General features: G+C 41.4%; 1 protein-coding gene across 18 annotated transcripts in view; it reads right to left on the bottom strand.

Moving 5' to 3' along the window:
* Positions 1–16547, bottom strand: part of LOC126297395 (muscle calcium channel subunit alpha-1-like) — a 1224415-nt gene that overhangs the window by 530793 nt on the left and 677075 nt on the right. For all 18 annotated transcript variants that reach the window (XM_049988154.1, XM_049988156.1, XM_049988157.1 and 15 more), the window contains exon 4: positions 2564–2703. In XM_049988154.1, the coding sequence (XP_049844111.1) occupies positions 2564–2703 (140 nt within the window). The remainder of the gene's footprint in view (positions 1–2563; positions 2704–16547) is intronic.

Genomic DNA, 16547 nt, shown 5'->3' on the forward strand with positions numbered 1-16547 from the left:
GACTGACTGACTGACTGACTGACTGACTGACTGACTTCTTTCTTTCTTTCTTTCTTTCTTTCTTTCTTTCTTTCTTTCTTTCTTTAGGCCTTTCTCCCACTTCAACATGGGGCTGGCCTTGTTATCAGATTTGGCAATGTTAGTTGCAGAGGGTGGCTGGATGCCCTTCTTGCCGCCACTCCGAACCCCCCAGGACGTAAGTAATGTACCCCAGCTGTCTGCGGCTAGGGTAAGCCATGAAATAGTGCGAACATCTGCAAATGTCTGTGAATCGTGTAACTGAGGCAGAACATGGGGACCAGCCCAGTATTCACCTGGCGAGATGAGGAAAACTGCCTAAAAACCACATCTAGGCTGGCTGGCATACCAGCCCTCGTCATTAATCTGCCACACAGATTTGATCCGGGGCTGGTGCACCTACCAGAGTCCAGGAAGCAGCGAAATTACTGCTCTAGGCTACCCCGATGGGTCTAATTTTGTAAGACTGTAATCATGTTAAATTAGCTTTTCTTCAATAATCTGTTTCTCAATCACTTCTATTTTTTTATTTATGTGATTAATGAGGTGTCTGATAGTAGTTGTTCATGTGGTTCATTTAATATGGTTCTTTCTGAGGAACAAGACTATTTTATTATTCCTGCAGCATTCATTTGAAAAGAATTTTTTTGAATGTGTGTGATACATGAGTAACAGGACCTGGGCAGAAAGGAAAAAGTATTAGGGGGCAAGAATGGGAAGGGGGTAAAGGGAGTGGCTGATGTGCTTCAATGATTTATTGCTTTCAGTTTTTATTTCACAGGCAAACACTGTTAAATGAGCTGCCATTATTTAGTCCTCACTTTGACATTCCCAGTGGACAAGAAGAAGCAGCTGTGAATTTAGTTGATTCAGATATACTTTGTATAACCATACCTGATGTGTCCTACTGTTAATTTTAGTCATGAGTATGAAGTAAGTTTAGAACTATCATTACAGATCACGCTGAAATATCATTTTAAAATTTCAGTGTCTTCTCTTAATTTCTCTTTCTTATTGGAATTGCCCAGTGAGGCCATGCACATTCCACAACTTTATTGATACATCACACTCTTCATTTTCTGCATTATGCTATACATTAGTACATTCATTATTAACACTCTTCCCATGCCAGCAGCTTATAAAATCAGTAAGAAAAATGTATTAGTTGATGAGACAATGCAAACTAACAGAACAAGGGGTGATATGCATGTAAGACAGAACAACAAATCAAGCACAGTAGGACAACAAAATAAATGTTATATTTCCTGTAAATTCCATAAGCTTTTACCATCAAAAGGCTCTTGAAATTTTTTTTCAATTCCTTATGAACATGCACAATAATGACATATATGAACACTGATGATACTGATTACTAGTGATGGACAGTGCACACAATAAAACTACATTACACAAATATAGAAATATGAACAGATATTCTACCATTACTTTCCTGTGATAAACCACTGAAATAAGCACTAAAATAGCATACGTGCCATAATCTGTCATGCATTACAGAGGGTTCATTTAGGCTCTTGAAATGTGAGTTTCATTGCTTTAATTTAACACACTGTGGATGGCACCTGCTTAGGACTCAGGTAGTGAAAGTTACTCAAGTGCACAGCACCCAAGTCTTTTGGGCAGAGCAGATTTAGTCAGTGACATTTTGCCAAACTGATTCTGCCTACCAAAAAAAATCTGCCTCAAACATATGTCTGCAAAGTGTATTCTAATGTCAGTAAGAGCCAGAATGTAAAAATGTGCCAGAAAGAAATGTTTTGGTGGCATCATAATTGCAATGTAGATTTTTGTATACCTGTATTCATGACATACTATACCCAGGAAAATTGTTTATAAAAATGATCTGTAGATCTTTCTTTTTCAGAAGAAAAACATGATTTAGTAAAACATGTCGTATATCTGTTAATTTTAGCATTTCATAGTAAGATTTTTAAGAATAGATAAACCAAGTTTCACCTTTTCAAATGGAACATCATACAAATTTATTGTATTCACAGTTGCAAAGTCCGCCTCTGTAGCTGAGTGGTCAGTGCAGCTAACTGCCATGCCAAGGTTTGATTCTCATTACTGCCAGGGATTTTTTGCTTTGTTGGAGGACTGGTATAGGGAGCACTCAGCCTCGTGAGGCTAACAAAGGAGCTATTCAACTGATTGGTAGCGTTTACAAGGTTAAAAAGCTCATGCTGACCATTGTCCCTCCATACTGCACCCAATAACATGATTGGTAGAGGATGACACAATGGTTGGTGAGGCCTGACTGGACTGTATAGAGTCAGAATGCAAAACTTATCTTACCTTTACCTTACAGTCAACAACTTGCAATTTTTGAAAAATTGTGTTAAAAACAGCACCCATCCATGGGAATGAGACCAGTCTTGAAGTGTTGAAAATTGCTTTATAGCTAGTGCTAATTAGAGATAATTGTCTTACAAAACATGCTGTTTGTATAAACACCTTGTCAAATGTGTACCAAAAAGTCACAAAATGAACATTTTTAAAATGTAATATTCTTAATATTACAACTCACCCTATAACAACAATAGTAAAATCTAATAAATTCCAGCCATTCCGCAAATATGCTCCAGGGTGTGCCACTAAACCATACGCTACAACCTTCATCACACATTCAACTGTAAATATACCTAAAAAGACATTTTCAATTTTTTCCTGAAATGAAAAAACATACAGTATTAAAACAATAATGATAACACATGTTAACAGAAATGTAGGTAACTTAACATGGAAATAGTGTGTTAAGAAAAGTAAATTAGAATTGTGATATTTCCACTACAGTACTATTTCAGGTTAGTAGGTTATGAATACCACTGTATAATATCTGAGTACTAGGGAATTACAGTGTCCATCCATGACAGACAAGTTGGAGTAACTGACAAAACATAAGAAATGATACAATATTACAGTGTCAATAGTTACATACATAAGAAGGGGAAGAAGTCTATTTCATAAAGAGGTGTTGAGAAAATTTCAGTGCTATGGCTAACTGTGAACAAATGCAATCACTGAATTCTTTTATAAAATGAAAAGGCTCAACTTCAGAGTATCATACTTCCACAACATCTTGAACTTTGTGCTACAGATATGGGTTGCTATGCTGAATGCAATACAAACTAAATTTTGAAGTTGGAATAGAGCTAATGAGTAACATATAGTGTTAAAATTCAAGAATAAGTACCTCCTCTTTTGTTTTCATGAACTGGTGATTCTAATCTATGCATTTTGTTATATTTCCATATGTGTCTGTCTGGTATTTACTATTTGGATAGTTGTTATTGGTAACTCCTTAAATTATTTATCTTTTGTGTTAAGTATTTCTGTTAGTATTATAGCCAAATTTCTATAACAAAGATGACTGTTGGAATTATTCCAAGCATTAGATATTATTGAAGTTTGGATTCTATTGCAGTACTCTGTTTTTAAGTAAAAATCTATTTTTTCTTCAAAAATACACCTAACATTAAATTACAACATGCATAAATTTGTAACACATATAAACATTAATAGCACCATTTTAAACACTTGCTAATAACAGTCATCCAGGTTGGCATACAATCTTATTTGATTCAAACATCACACTTATGAGTGTTTGTCATCTATGTCAGTCATACATACTCAACAGAACATATGTCAACATCTCTGTACCCACTGAAAATTAGAGACAAATTTCTGCTGAAACTGTTTATATAATGAATTTAAATTGTAGTATATTTGTAGATGACGAGTAAATCAGCAAAAGATATACACTCCACTTATTTTGTCAACTGAGAATTTTCAGAATTACGATAAACCAGTGTCAACTGATAACTTCATGGTGCATTTGGTACAGATTTCTGGGAAAAACATGACACGAGGCACCTGGTAATTTGGTACACTGAAGCCATTATCACTCCAGTGGGGCTATAAAATAGCCATAGCCTAAATCACCCACATACGTGCTGCACATTGTTACTTATATCCACCTAGGAAGAGACTGATGGATACCAAATGCCAGTGAGCCATTTATAAATGAAGCCTCCACCAGTGACTTTGGGAGACACCATCAAGATTTGGCTAAATTACTAAAGGGGATTGACAGTCACCCAATACAAAATGTAGTGTGATATTGTGCACATCACTACAATCTACACTCCTGGAAATTGAAATAAGAACACCGTGAATTCATTTTCCCAGGAAGGGGAAACTTTATTGACACATTCCTGGGGTCAGATACATCTCATGATCACACTGACAGAACCACAGGCACATAGACACAGGCAACAGAGCATGCACAATGTCGGCACTAGTACAGTGTATATCCACCTTTCGCAGCAATGCAGGCTGCTATTCTCCCATGGAGACGATCGTAGAAATGCTGGACGTAGTCCTGTGGAACGGCTTGCCATGCCATTTCCACCTGGCGTCTCAGTTGGACCAGCGTTCGTGCTGGACGTGCAGACCGCGTGAGACGACGCTTCATCCAGTCCCAAACATGCTCAATGGGGGACAGATCCGGAGATCTTGCTGGCCAGGGTAGTTGACTTACACCTTGTAGAGCACGTTGGGTGGCACGGGATACATGTGGACGTGCATTGTCCTGTTGGAACAGCAAGTTCCCTTGCCGGTCTAGGAATGGTAGAACAATGGGTTCGATGACGGTTTGGATGTACCGTGCACTATTCAGTGTCCCCTCGACGATCACCAGAGGTGTACGGCCAGTGTAGGAGATCGCTCCCCACACCATGATGCTGGGTGTTGGCCCTGTGTGCCTCGGTCGTATGCAGTCCTGATTGTGGTGCTCACCTGCACGGCACCAAACATGCATACGACCATCATTGGCACCAAGGCAGAAGCAAGTCTCATCGCTGAAGACGACATGTCTCCATTCGTCCCTCCATTCATGCCTGTCGCGACACCACTGGAGGCGGGCTGCACGATGTTGGGGCGTGAGCGGAAGACGGCCTAACGGTGTGCGGGACCATAGCCCAGCTTCATGGAGACGATTGTGAATGGTCCTCGCCGATACCCCAGGAGCAACAGTGTCCCTAATTTGCTGGGAAGTGGCGGTGCGGTCCCCTACGGCTCTGCGTAGGATCCTACGGTCTTGGCGTGCATCCGTGCATTGCTGCGGTCCGGTCCCAGGTCGACGGGCACGTGCACCTTCCGCCGACCACTGGCGACAACATCGATGTACTGTGTAGACCTTACGCCCCACGTGTTGAGCAATTCGGCGGTACGTCCACCCAGCCTCCCGCATGCCCACTATACGCCCTCGCCCAAAGTCCGTCAACTGCACATACGGTTCACGTCCACGCTGTCGCGGCATGCTACCAGTGTTAAAGACTGCGATGGAGCTCCGTATGCCACGGCAAACTGGCTGACACTGACGGCGGTGATGCACAAATGCTGTGCGGCTAGCGCCATTCGACGGCCAACACCGCGGTTCCTGGTGTGTCCGCTGTGCCGTGCGCGTGATCATTGCTTGTACAGCCCTCTCGCAGTGTCCGGAGCAAGTATGGTGGGTCTGACACACTGGTGTCAATGTGTTCTTTTTTCCATTTCCAGGAGTGTATTTTCACTTGTACAGTACAGCCCAGCACTAGTTCAAGAACAACAAAGACGACAGGTTCAAAAGCTGCATCAATGTCCTGTACAACTTGACAAGAACCAGCAGTAACTTCACTTGCTAGGAGAACAAAATGAAGCATGGACTCTAGTCCAGACAATGGACTAGAGTCTAGGCAGTGGAAGAATATGCAATAATATAATTACACACAGTGTATTGGCACTGTTCCACACAATGAATCCAAATGAGACTAAGCCAATAAAGTTTACATAAAATCTACACATACAACTATAATCTGCATATCAGTGTGAGGTGCAGTTATTAGGGCTATCCCCCATTTCATTCATGTACAGAATGCAGGAAGCAAAATTGCTTAAATGCTTCTGAATGTGCTCTACTTAGTCTAATTATGTCTTCATATCCCTACAGGAGTAATACTTAGGGGGCTGCAATATATTCCCAGATTTGTCACTTAGAGTTGGTTCCAGAAACTTTGTAAATAGGTTTTCATGGGATAATTCACATCTATCTTCAAATGTCTGCTAATTCAGTTCTTTCAGTATCCTCATGACACACTCCCATGAGTTTGACAAACCTGTGAACATTCGTGCTGCCATTCTTTATATCTATTCAATGTCCCCCCCTTTAGTCCTATTGGGTACATATCTCACACCCTTGAGCAATATTCTATGATGGGCTGCACAAGTGTTTTGTACGCAGTCTCCTTTGTAGACATATTGTGTTTCCTCATATTCTACCACTAGACTGCTTTACCTACAACTGAGACTATGTAATTGTTCCATTTCATATCACTACAAATTGATATACTCAGGGATTTGTTTGAGTTGGCTGATTCAAACTGTGACTCATTGATATTATTGTGATTATATTGAAAGCTGCAGGAGTAAATCAGTTTAAAACAGTCTGAATGACAACTACACAGCAGTGCACATCTGCCAAGTCGTGCCATCATGCTGAGGCAATATGCCTGCTAAGTGTAGATTGAAATTATGAAGTACCATCAAACCCAGGAATTTAGCTGTATTAGAGTGATCATGTCGCTAAAATTAGTCCTCCTTTGTTTGACAATTCCCTGCCGAGAATGCTAATGCACTACTGGCAACTCTACAACACCTCTATGCTACCAATCTGCCTGCATAAACCTCATACAGTGTGTTTGGTAATCAACAGACAATTCTCACCATAAATTCTGTGTAGTCTGCTCAGGGATTTCACCATAGTCAGACTGGGGCCGCAGATACTAGCAAATGCTGACACCTCAAACAACTACCCCGTCATTTACTCAGAGACTTATCATCATACTGGCAAGACTATCCTCTCCGCATCTGATGAATTACTGCTGAAAACATTTGTACATTACCACTGCCACACATATCTGCCATTACTGAATGCCCATTCCAGACATATGTAGGATATTTTATTCAAAAGATAGTTTTAAGGGTGAACAATGTGTGATCCACTCAGGGATTTCATCACTGTCCAGTCAGGTATGGTGGATTGGTGGTAAAGTGCACGCCTGAAAACCAAATGGTCACAGAACTAAATCCTGGTTTGAGCATGGAATATTTCAGTCTGCTTTTAATCTCACCGCTCAAGAATGTCTGAGGGCATGCAGCTTTACTGTATGATTAAATGATGATGGCGTCCTCTTGGGTAAAATATTCCGGAGGTAAAATAGTCCCCCATTTGGATCTCCGGGTGGGGACTACTCAAGAGGATGTCGTTATCAGGAGAAAGAAAACTGGCGTTCTACGGATCAGAGCGTGGAATGTCAGATCCCTTAATCGGGCAGGTAGGTTAGAAAATTTAAAATGGGAAATGGATAGGTTAAAGATTAGATATAGTGGAAATTAGTGAAGGGCGGTGGCAGGAGGAACAAGACTTTTGGTCAGGTGACTACAGGGTTATAAATACAAAATCAAATAGGGGTAATGCAGGAGTAGGTTTAATAATGAATAGGAAAATAGGAATGTGGGTAAGCTACTACAAACAGCATAGTGAATGCATTATTGTGGCCAAGATAGATACAAAGCCCACACCTACTACAGTAGTACAAGTTTATATGCCAACTAGCTCTGCACATGACGAAGAAATTGAAGAAATGTATGATGAAACAAAAGAAATTATTCAGATAGTGAAGGGTGGCGAAAATTTAATAGTCATGGGTGAATGGAATTCGGTAGTAGGAAAAGGGAGAGAAGGAAACGTAGTAGGTGAATATGGACTGGGGCAAAGAAATGAAAGAGGAAGCCGTCTGGTAGAATTTTGCACGGAGCACAACTTAATCATAGCTAACACTTGGTTCAAGAATCATAAAAGAAGGCTGTATACATGGAAGACGCCTGGAGATACTGACAGGTTTCAGATAGATTATATAATGGTAAGACAGAGATTAGGAACCAGGTTTTAAATTGTAAGACATTTATAGGGGCAGATGTGGACTGACCACAATCTATTGGTTATGACCTGTAGATTAAAAGTGAAGAAACTGCAAAAAGGTGAGAATTTAAGGAGATGGGACCTAGGATAAACTAAAAGAACCAGAGGTTGTACATAGTTTCAGGGAGAGCATAAGGGAACAATTGACAGGAATGGGGGAAAGAAATACGGTAGAAGAAGAATGGGTAGCTTTGAGGGATGAAGTAGTGATGGCAGCAGAGGATCAAGTAGGTAAAAAGATGAAGGCTAGTAGAAATCCTTGGGTAACAGAAGAAATATTGAATTTAATTGATGAAAGAAGAAAATATAAAAATGCAGTAAATGAAGCAGGCAAAAAGGAGTACAGACGTCTCAAAAATGAGCCACAGGAAGTGCAAAATGCCTAAGCAGCGATGGCTAGAGGACAAATGTAAGGATGTAGAGGCTTATCTCACTAGGGGTAAGATAGATACTGCCTACAGGAAAATTACAGAGACCTTTGGAGATAAGAGAACCACTTGTATGAACATCAAGAGCTCAGATGGAAACAGTTCTAAGCAAAGAAGGGAAAGCAGAAAGGTGGAAGGAGTATATAGAGGGTCTATACAAGAGCGATGTACTTGAGGACAATATTATGGAAATGGAAGAGGATGTAGATGAAGATGAAACGGGAGATACGATACTGCGTGAACAGTTTGACAGAGCACTGAAATACCTGAGTCGAAACAAGGCCCCAAGAGTAGACAACATTCTACTGACGGCCTTGGGAGAGCCAGTCCTGACAAAACTCTACCATCTGGTGAGCAAGATGTATGAGACAGGAGAAATACCCTCAGACTTCAAGAAGAATATAATAATTCCTATCCCAAAGAAAGCAGGTGTTGACAGATGTGAAAATTACCGAACTATCAGTTTAATAAGTCACAGCTGCAAAATACTAACGCGAATTCAATACAGACGAATGGAAAAACTAGCAGAAGCTGACCTCGGGGAAGATCAGTTTAGATTCCGTAGAAATGTTGGAACACGTGAGGCAATACTGACCATACGACTTATCTTAGAAGCTAGATTAAGGAAGGGCAAACCTACGTATCTAGCATTTGTAGACTTAGAGAAAGCTTTTGACAATGTTGATTGGAATACTCTCTTTCGAATTCTGAAGGTAGCAGGGGTAGAATACAGGGAGCAAAAGGCTATTTACAATTTGTGCAGAAACCAGATGGCAGTTACAAGAGTCGAGGGGTATGAAAGGGAAGCAGTGGTTGGGAAGGCAGTGAGACAGGGTTGCAGTCTCTCCCCGATGTTATTCAATCTGTATATTGAGCAAGCAGTGAAGGAAACAAAAGAAAAATTCGGAGTACGTATTAAAATTCATGGAGAAGAAATAAAAATGTTGAGGGTCGCCGATGACATCGTAATTCTGTCAGAGACAGCAAAGGACTTGGAAGAGCAGTTGAACGGAATGGATAGTGTCTTGAAAGGAGGGTATAAGATGAACACCAGCAAAAGCAAAACGGGGATAAGGGAATGTAGTCGAATAAAGTCAGGTGATGCTGACGGAATTAGATTAGGAAATGAGACAAAGTAGTAAAGGAGTTTTGCTATGTGGGGAGCAAAATAACTGATGTTGGTCGAAGTAGAGAGGATATAAAACGTAGACTGGCAATGGCAAGGAAAGCGTTTCTGAAGAAGAGAAATTTGTTAACATCGAGTATAGATTTAAATGTCAGGAAGTCATTTCTGAAAGTATTTGTATGGAGTGTAGCCATGTATGGAAGTGAAACATGGACAATAAATAGTTTGGACAAGAAGAGAATAGAAGCTTTCGAAATGTGGTGCTACAGAAGAATGCTGAAGATTAGATGGGTAGATCACATAACTAATGACGAAGTACTGAATAGGATTGGAGAGAAGAGAAGTTTGTGGTACAACTTGACCAGAAGAAGAGATCGGTTGGTAGGACATGTTCTGAGGCATCAAGGGATCACCAATTTAGTATTAGAGGGCAGCGTGGAGGGTAAAAATCGTAGAGGGAGACCAAGAGATGAATACACTAAGCAGATTCAGAAGGATGTAGGTTGCAGTAGGTACTGGGAAGTGAAGTTGCTTGCACAGGATAGAGTAGCATGGAGAGGTGCATCAAACCAGTCTCAGGACTGAAGACCAGAACAACAACAAACTCAAGGATGTGAGGAATCACCTGAAATGACATGCGGTTCATACTACACGCTAAACTATTACATCAACTTTCCCCATTAGAATTAATGCAGTACGTTAGGGACATGAAATTCCCCAAAGTGGCATCCAATTGAAAGACTTGCATTAGGGCTGTTGAATCACATGTAACCATCGTCAGTATCATTATTATTATCAAATCATGGCCTGAAAGCACTCTTTGACACTGGTGAATCCCAGAATGTTCGTAGCTTCACATCTTTAATGACTGCCTCAGTATGCAACACAAACAGTGATGCTTCCCAGAAAACAATGTGTGAATGGCCACGTTGCCAAGTTATATACTGCAATGCCTGACAGATAGGGGACAACACACTGGAATGGTTCCAATGTGTACACCTTGTGAAAATCATTCACTACTGCCAAGATGAGGAGTGTTCTATGAGTATACTACAACAATATACAGCAGTCCCCCTCCACCCAAGGACCTGCAAAAATTACAGCTGAATTGCAGGATGAAATGGACTGCTGTAACCTGCTCAAATTCACTCTCCAATACATTACAGCGATTCTCTAGCACCATCTTCAGATGAGGCAGCCACGGTTAGGAGTTTGTGGGGGGAAGTTGCCAATATGTCAGGAAATTATATGATTGTCATTTTTGTGTAAATTTGTTGGTCCTCACTGACTGAATCTTCCATTTACATGATATCAGATGTCTTACTGTTAGCCAAAGATAATGATGTTTTGTGGTATGAGGGGCACTGTGTTGAAGATTCTGAATCGAAAACATGCCCAACCTCTTAGAACCGGTGTTGAGAAGGTAACACTCACTTAACAAATACACTACTAGCCATTAAAATTGCTACACCACGAAGATCACGTGCTACAGATGGAAAATTTAACCGACAGGAAGAAGTTGCTGTGACATGCAAATGATTAGCTTTTCAGAGCATTCACTCAAAGTTGGAGCCGGTGGCAACGCCTACAATGTGCTGATATGGGGAACGTTTACAACCGATTTCGCATACACAACCAGCAGTTGACCGGCATTTCCTGGTGAAACGTTGTTGTGGTGCCTCATGTAACGAGGAGAAATGCGTACCATCACGTTTCCAAATTTGATAAAGGTCGCTTTGTAGCCTATTGCGATTGCGGTTTATCGTATCGCGACATTGCTGCTTGCGTTGGTCGAGATCCAATGACTGTTAGCTGAATATGGAATCGGTGGGTTCAGGAGGGTAATACGGAACGCCGTGCTGGATCCCAATGGCCTCTTATCACTAGCAGTAGAGATGACAGCCATCTTATCCGCATGGCTGTGCAGCCACGTCTCGATCCCTGAGTCAACAGCTGGCAACGTTTGCGAGACAACAACCATCTGCACGAACAGTTCGACGACATTTGCAGCAGCATGGACTACCAGCTCAGAGACCATGGCTGCGGTTACCCTTGACGCTGCATCATAGACAGGAGGGCCTGCGATGGTGACTCAACAAAAGACCTGGGTGCACGAATGGCAAAACATCATTTTTCCGGATGAATCCAGATTCTGTGCACAGCATCATGATAGTCGTATCTGTGTTTGGTGACATTGCGGTGAACACACATTGGAAGCGTGTATTCGTCATCGCCATACTGGAGTATGATCCGGAATGATGGTGTGGGGCGCCAATGGTTACACGTCTGGGTCACCTCTCGTTCGCATTGACGATACTGTGAACAGTGGACATTACATTTCAGATGTGTTACGACCCGTGGCTCTACCCTTCATTCGATCCCTGCGAAACCCTACATTTCAGCAGGATAATGCACGACCCCACGTGTTGCAGGTCCTGTACAGGCCGTTCTGTATACAGAAAATGTTCGACTGCTGCCCTGGCCAGCACATTCTCCAGATCTCTCACCAACTGAAAACATCTGGTCAATGGTGGCCGAGCAACTGGTTCGTCACAATACGCCAGTCACTACTCTTGATGAACTGTGGTATCGTGTTGAAGATGCATGGACAACTGTACCTGTACACGCTATCCAAACTCTGTTTGACTCAATGCCCAGGCGTATGAAAGCCGTTATTACGGCCAGAGGTGGTTATTCTGGGTAATGAGTAGGATCTATGCATCCAAATTGCGTGAAAATGTAATCACATGTCAGTTCTAGTATAATATATTTGTCCAATGAATACCCGTTTATCATCTGCATTTCTTCTTGGTGTAGCAATTTTAATGGCCAGTAGTGTAACAACGATTTATGTTAGACATACTTCCAGAACGCATCCATAGTGTTATCCTCAGATGAAACTTCTTGCAAATATCAAAGGTGACCACAGGCGTGGAAATTTAGGAACAATATATTGACTTTACTGCTTCTAACAGTTCCCATAACAATTACTCTGCTGGTTATGAACCACTGCAGATGATGTTATATCATGACAGATCGGACGAGTTCCAGTCAGTGATCCACTCTCATTCGAACAAAGAAGCTTAGTCAGTCTGGAAGAGGTAGGCTGTAATCAAGCTCGTAAGGAAAGTTACATGCCAGCGAAAATAAGACGCATCACAAACAATCCAAGAGATACTGTGAACAGCCACATCACCACCAAGCGATTTACCTACAGGTGCCACAAGGGCACTTCATTGTCATCAATTCCTCATTAAAAAGAGGAGAGAGAGAGAGAGAGAGAGAGAGAGAGAGAGAGAGAGAGAGAGAGAGAGAGAGAGAGAGAGAGAGAATTGTGTTTCGCAAACAACGATTTTGTGAAACACGGCTCACTCCGTTAGCCTACGAGACCCAGACAGCAGTAGATACTGGAGCCTAGGTTTATGCCGTTGTACCTTAACGTCCACAAAGTGAGCGAAACAGTTTCACACAGCTGCCTCAGGAACAATGTAAGACAACACGAAATATTAAACCAGCTGTGTGATTCACCAGAGCTCTTGTTAGGAAATAGAATATAGCATGGGATTCTCAATGGAGAGAGATTTTCAGACATAAAGTAACTTTGGGAATACCATAAGGGAGTGTTATAGGAGCATTACTTTTCACAATATAGGTAGATTACGGATTACGTAGAAAGTCCCATGACGCTTTTCGCGAATCATAATGATGTACGGTATAGGGAGAAGTCACAATACCAAAAAATATTACCGAACTGCAGAAAGACCTGCAGAGGATCGAACTTGCTGCGTGGACTGCCAGTTGAGCCCGCAATATCAACAGGTGTAATGTATTATGCATAAATTGGCAGAATGGCCCATTATTGTATGGGCTCTTCGCTCACATTTGTTCACAATATTAGCAGTGACCACACACAACACAGCATACAAAATTAACACTAGATTCCCAACGGCACCTTATTGTTACAGCGCACAATACTGTTGTGTAGCTAATATTGGCAGTAACCGTAAACTTTCCACCGATCACGACCATGGAGGTAAAATCAGACATATAGATCACACACACGTAGGCTTCCCAACAATCCTCCTCTTTGCGTTGACCATTCATGACCAGAACAGGAAAAGTGGGAAGTGACAGAGGTACAAAAAGTGCCGTCTTTCACACACCTTCAGTTGTCTTGAGGAATACAGTTGTAGTGAGACACGAAATTTTCTCGGAGCGATTGAGCAATACATATCTGCCTCTACACTTCAGCATGCGCTGATATCTTCCATGGTAGCATTGTGCAATGTATGTGTAGTGTAGGAATAGCACAATAACACTGGCAGTATAATTTCATGTAAAATCGAGGAAGCTGCTGAAAATGTGGGCTTCTGCCCCCCGAGTAGGACCTAACTATAACCAGTGACTTATAACCTGTTTAGGCTATCCGCCCAAATTTATTTGGCATGCCATTCACTACAGCACCAGACTGTCGTTCTCTATTCTATTTGCCAATCCTGAAAGGCCCATTAGCACAACTTGCAAAATGGGAACTAAGGCTTCAAGAGTGTGCCTATTTTGTCACAATGTTGTACACAAACGAGAAAAAAATTAGAACGCTGATACGAATGTGAGTAACGCATAGGAGCAGTGTTTTTTGGGCCCATAGTTTCCTAAACCTGAACATGAACACCTGTGTCTACTACCACACATACCATCAGACTCAAAATGTTGGGTCATTGAATTCATGTTTCGAAAAAAGACATTAGTAACAGTGGTTATTTCTTTGTTAACTGTTGACATAACACATTTTAATCGAAATTCCACCTTATTCTTTGAACGAAATCAATCGGAAGAATGAGATTGTATGCTTCATCATCAGTTCTTCACATCTCGGCATAAAACTGAAAATTGCGACTCTCATCTCTTTCCCACGTTAATTCGCGATTTTGGGTTGATAATAAGTAGGATGCTGCAAGAGGTATCAAAACTCTTAAGGGCCAGTACCTATTGCAGAGACTAATATTTCACCAAGCTCCAAAACTCAAGCCGTGATAAGGAAACAAACTTCGATTTCAATGTGAATTCTGAAGCAAATATCAATAAATTTCTCCCGTTGTTCAGTGGTAAGTGTTGATGGAAGTTCTGTACTGAAATGATCTTTGATCCAATTGTGCTTATCACGTTGTTCTGTAAAGTACTTCAGAAAGTAATCACGTTTAGCTAGGCCTTTGAAATAAGGGACACATTGTGGTAGTTCATTTCCAACAGCAATACACGTAAATTTACTGTCGTCGATTCCTGCATTTTCGTCTATGCATGTCTTTAGAACCGCATGATACATTTGAAGTACTACGTTTTGTACTCACATTTAAAAATTTGTCCATGCTGGCAGACCACAATAGACGTAAATCAATCACAGACGATCTGCATCTTACAAACCGACCTTCGAACGGATTGTTACTGAATAAAGACAAATGAGCTGCATAGTACGATTCGACTGCCATCTACAACGCCGTTATAGTAACACCACTTACCTGCCGGCGTGCTGGCTGTCTGAACTAGCGCATACATTGTTTTTTGCTCAAAACGCAAATAAACCAAATTATTATTTTTATGAAAGCACTGTATGGTCGCGACGCGCAGTTTGAAAACCCCGATTTGTAACCGCACCCCACATAAGATTGGATCCCAGTTATGACTGTATTGATTCTCACCGCTACTGAACACAAAGGGAACCCAGAATTGCTGAATGCCGTCAAGTGGGATGAAATCATCAATGGTACTTCGGAGTTCAAATGGTTCAAATGGCTCTGAGCACTATGGGACTCAACTGCTGTGGTCATTAGTCCCCTAGAACTTAGAACTACTTAAACCTAACTAACCTAAGGACATCACACACATCCATGCCCGAGGCAGGATTCGAACCTGCGACCGTAGCAGTCTCACGGTTCCGGACTGCTGGTATGGTTTCTTTTTTTTTAAGATATCAGTCGATCTGTTTGATAATTTTAAAACAGTAGGCGGGGATGAATCAGGAGGAGGTGGGGGGGGGGGAGGTTTATGGCCGGATTAAGGTACTAGCGACTCACAGACGCCGATTGGGGCGCCATAGTTGGCACATTCTTTACAGGACGTAACACAAACGAGCTCGCGACGGGCCACGAATATTTCCGACTGATACTTGAAACACGTGCAGTCACCGCCTGTGCCTTAGAGGGTAGACGACATTCAGACATGCAACTCTCGGAAGCGGCGATCCAGCCTCATTAGTTGTCCACACTCGTGTGAATTTCTGCTATGGGCCTCCTTAAGAAGTACAAGTGTTTTCCTGTGGTTCTCGGGGGACAGTATATTTTAATTGCTACAAGTATAGTAAAGGGGTGGACCAACAGCCACATCGAGAAACTTACGCAGTTGTACCGTGAAATACCTTGCTTGTGAAAATTGACACATGAATCTCACACAAACAAAAACGTAATAATTAATGTGTACAAAGAGATGGCTGACATTTGTATACCGAATTCCACTAGTGGATCAAAGTGTTATAAAATCTAAGGTACAAAATTTGAACTAAAGTTTCAGAAAAGAAATGCATCATTTGTGTGGGTAATACTGGCCGTAGATATTTTGTAATTACTAAACGTATTTTAAATCCGTTTTTGCAACCGAGGCAAGAAACAACAGTGCCAAACGAGTAACACCTCAAAAGCGTGTAAGCAAACGTCGTTTCCTGATGAGAGTAAAAATCGGACATAAAATATCGTAAGTCAAATCAACATCTTTTCCAACGAACTGTTTCTAGAGCTAGAATGCAAGCCACATTGTAAATGTGTTTCATTACAGACCACTGATGTTTTATTTCAATAAAACAAAACGCTTTTGGTGACAAAAATACGCATTTTCTTATAGCTGTGAAGACAGATTTAAAATACCTTCAGTAATTCCAGAAAAGAAC

The sequence above is a fragment of the Schistocerca gregaria genome, chromosome X (assembly GCF_023897955.1).
Source record: "Schistocerca gregaria isolate iqSchGreg1 chromosome X, iqSchGreg1.2, whole genome shotgun sequence".
In the NCBI taxonomy this organism is placed as follows: domain Eukaryota; kingdom Metazoa; phylum Arthropoda; class Insecta; order Orthoptera; family Acrididae; genus Schistocerca; species Schistocerca gregaria.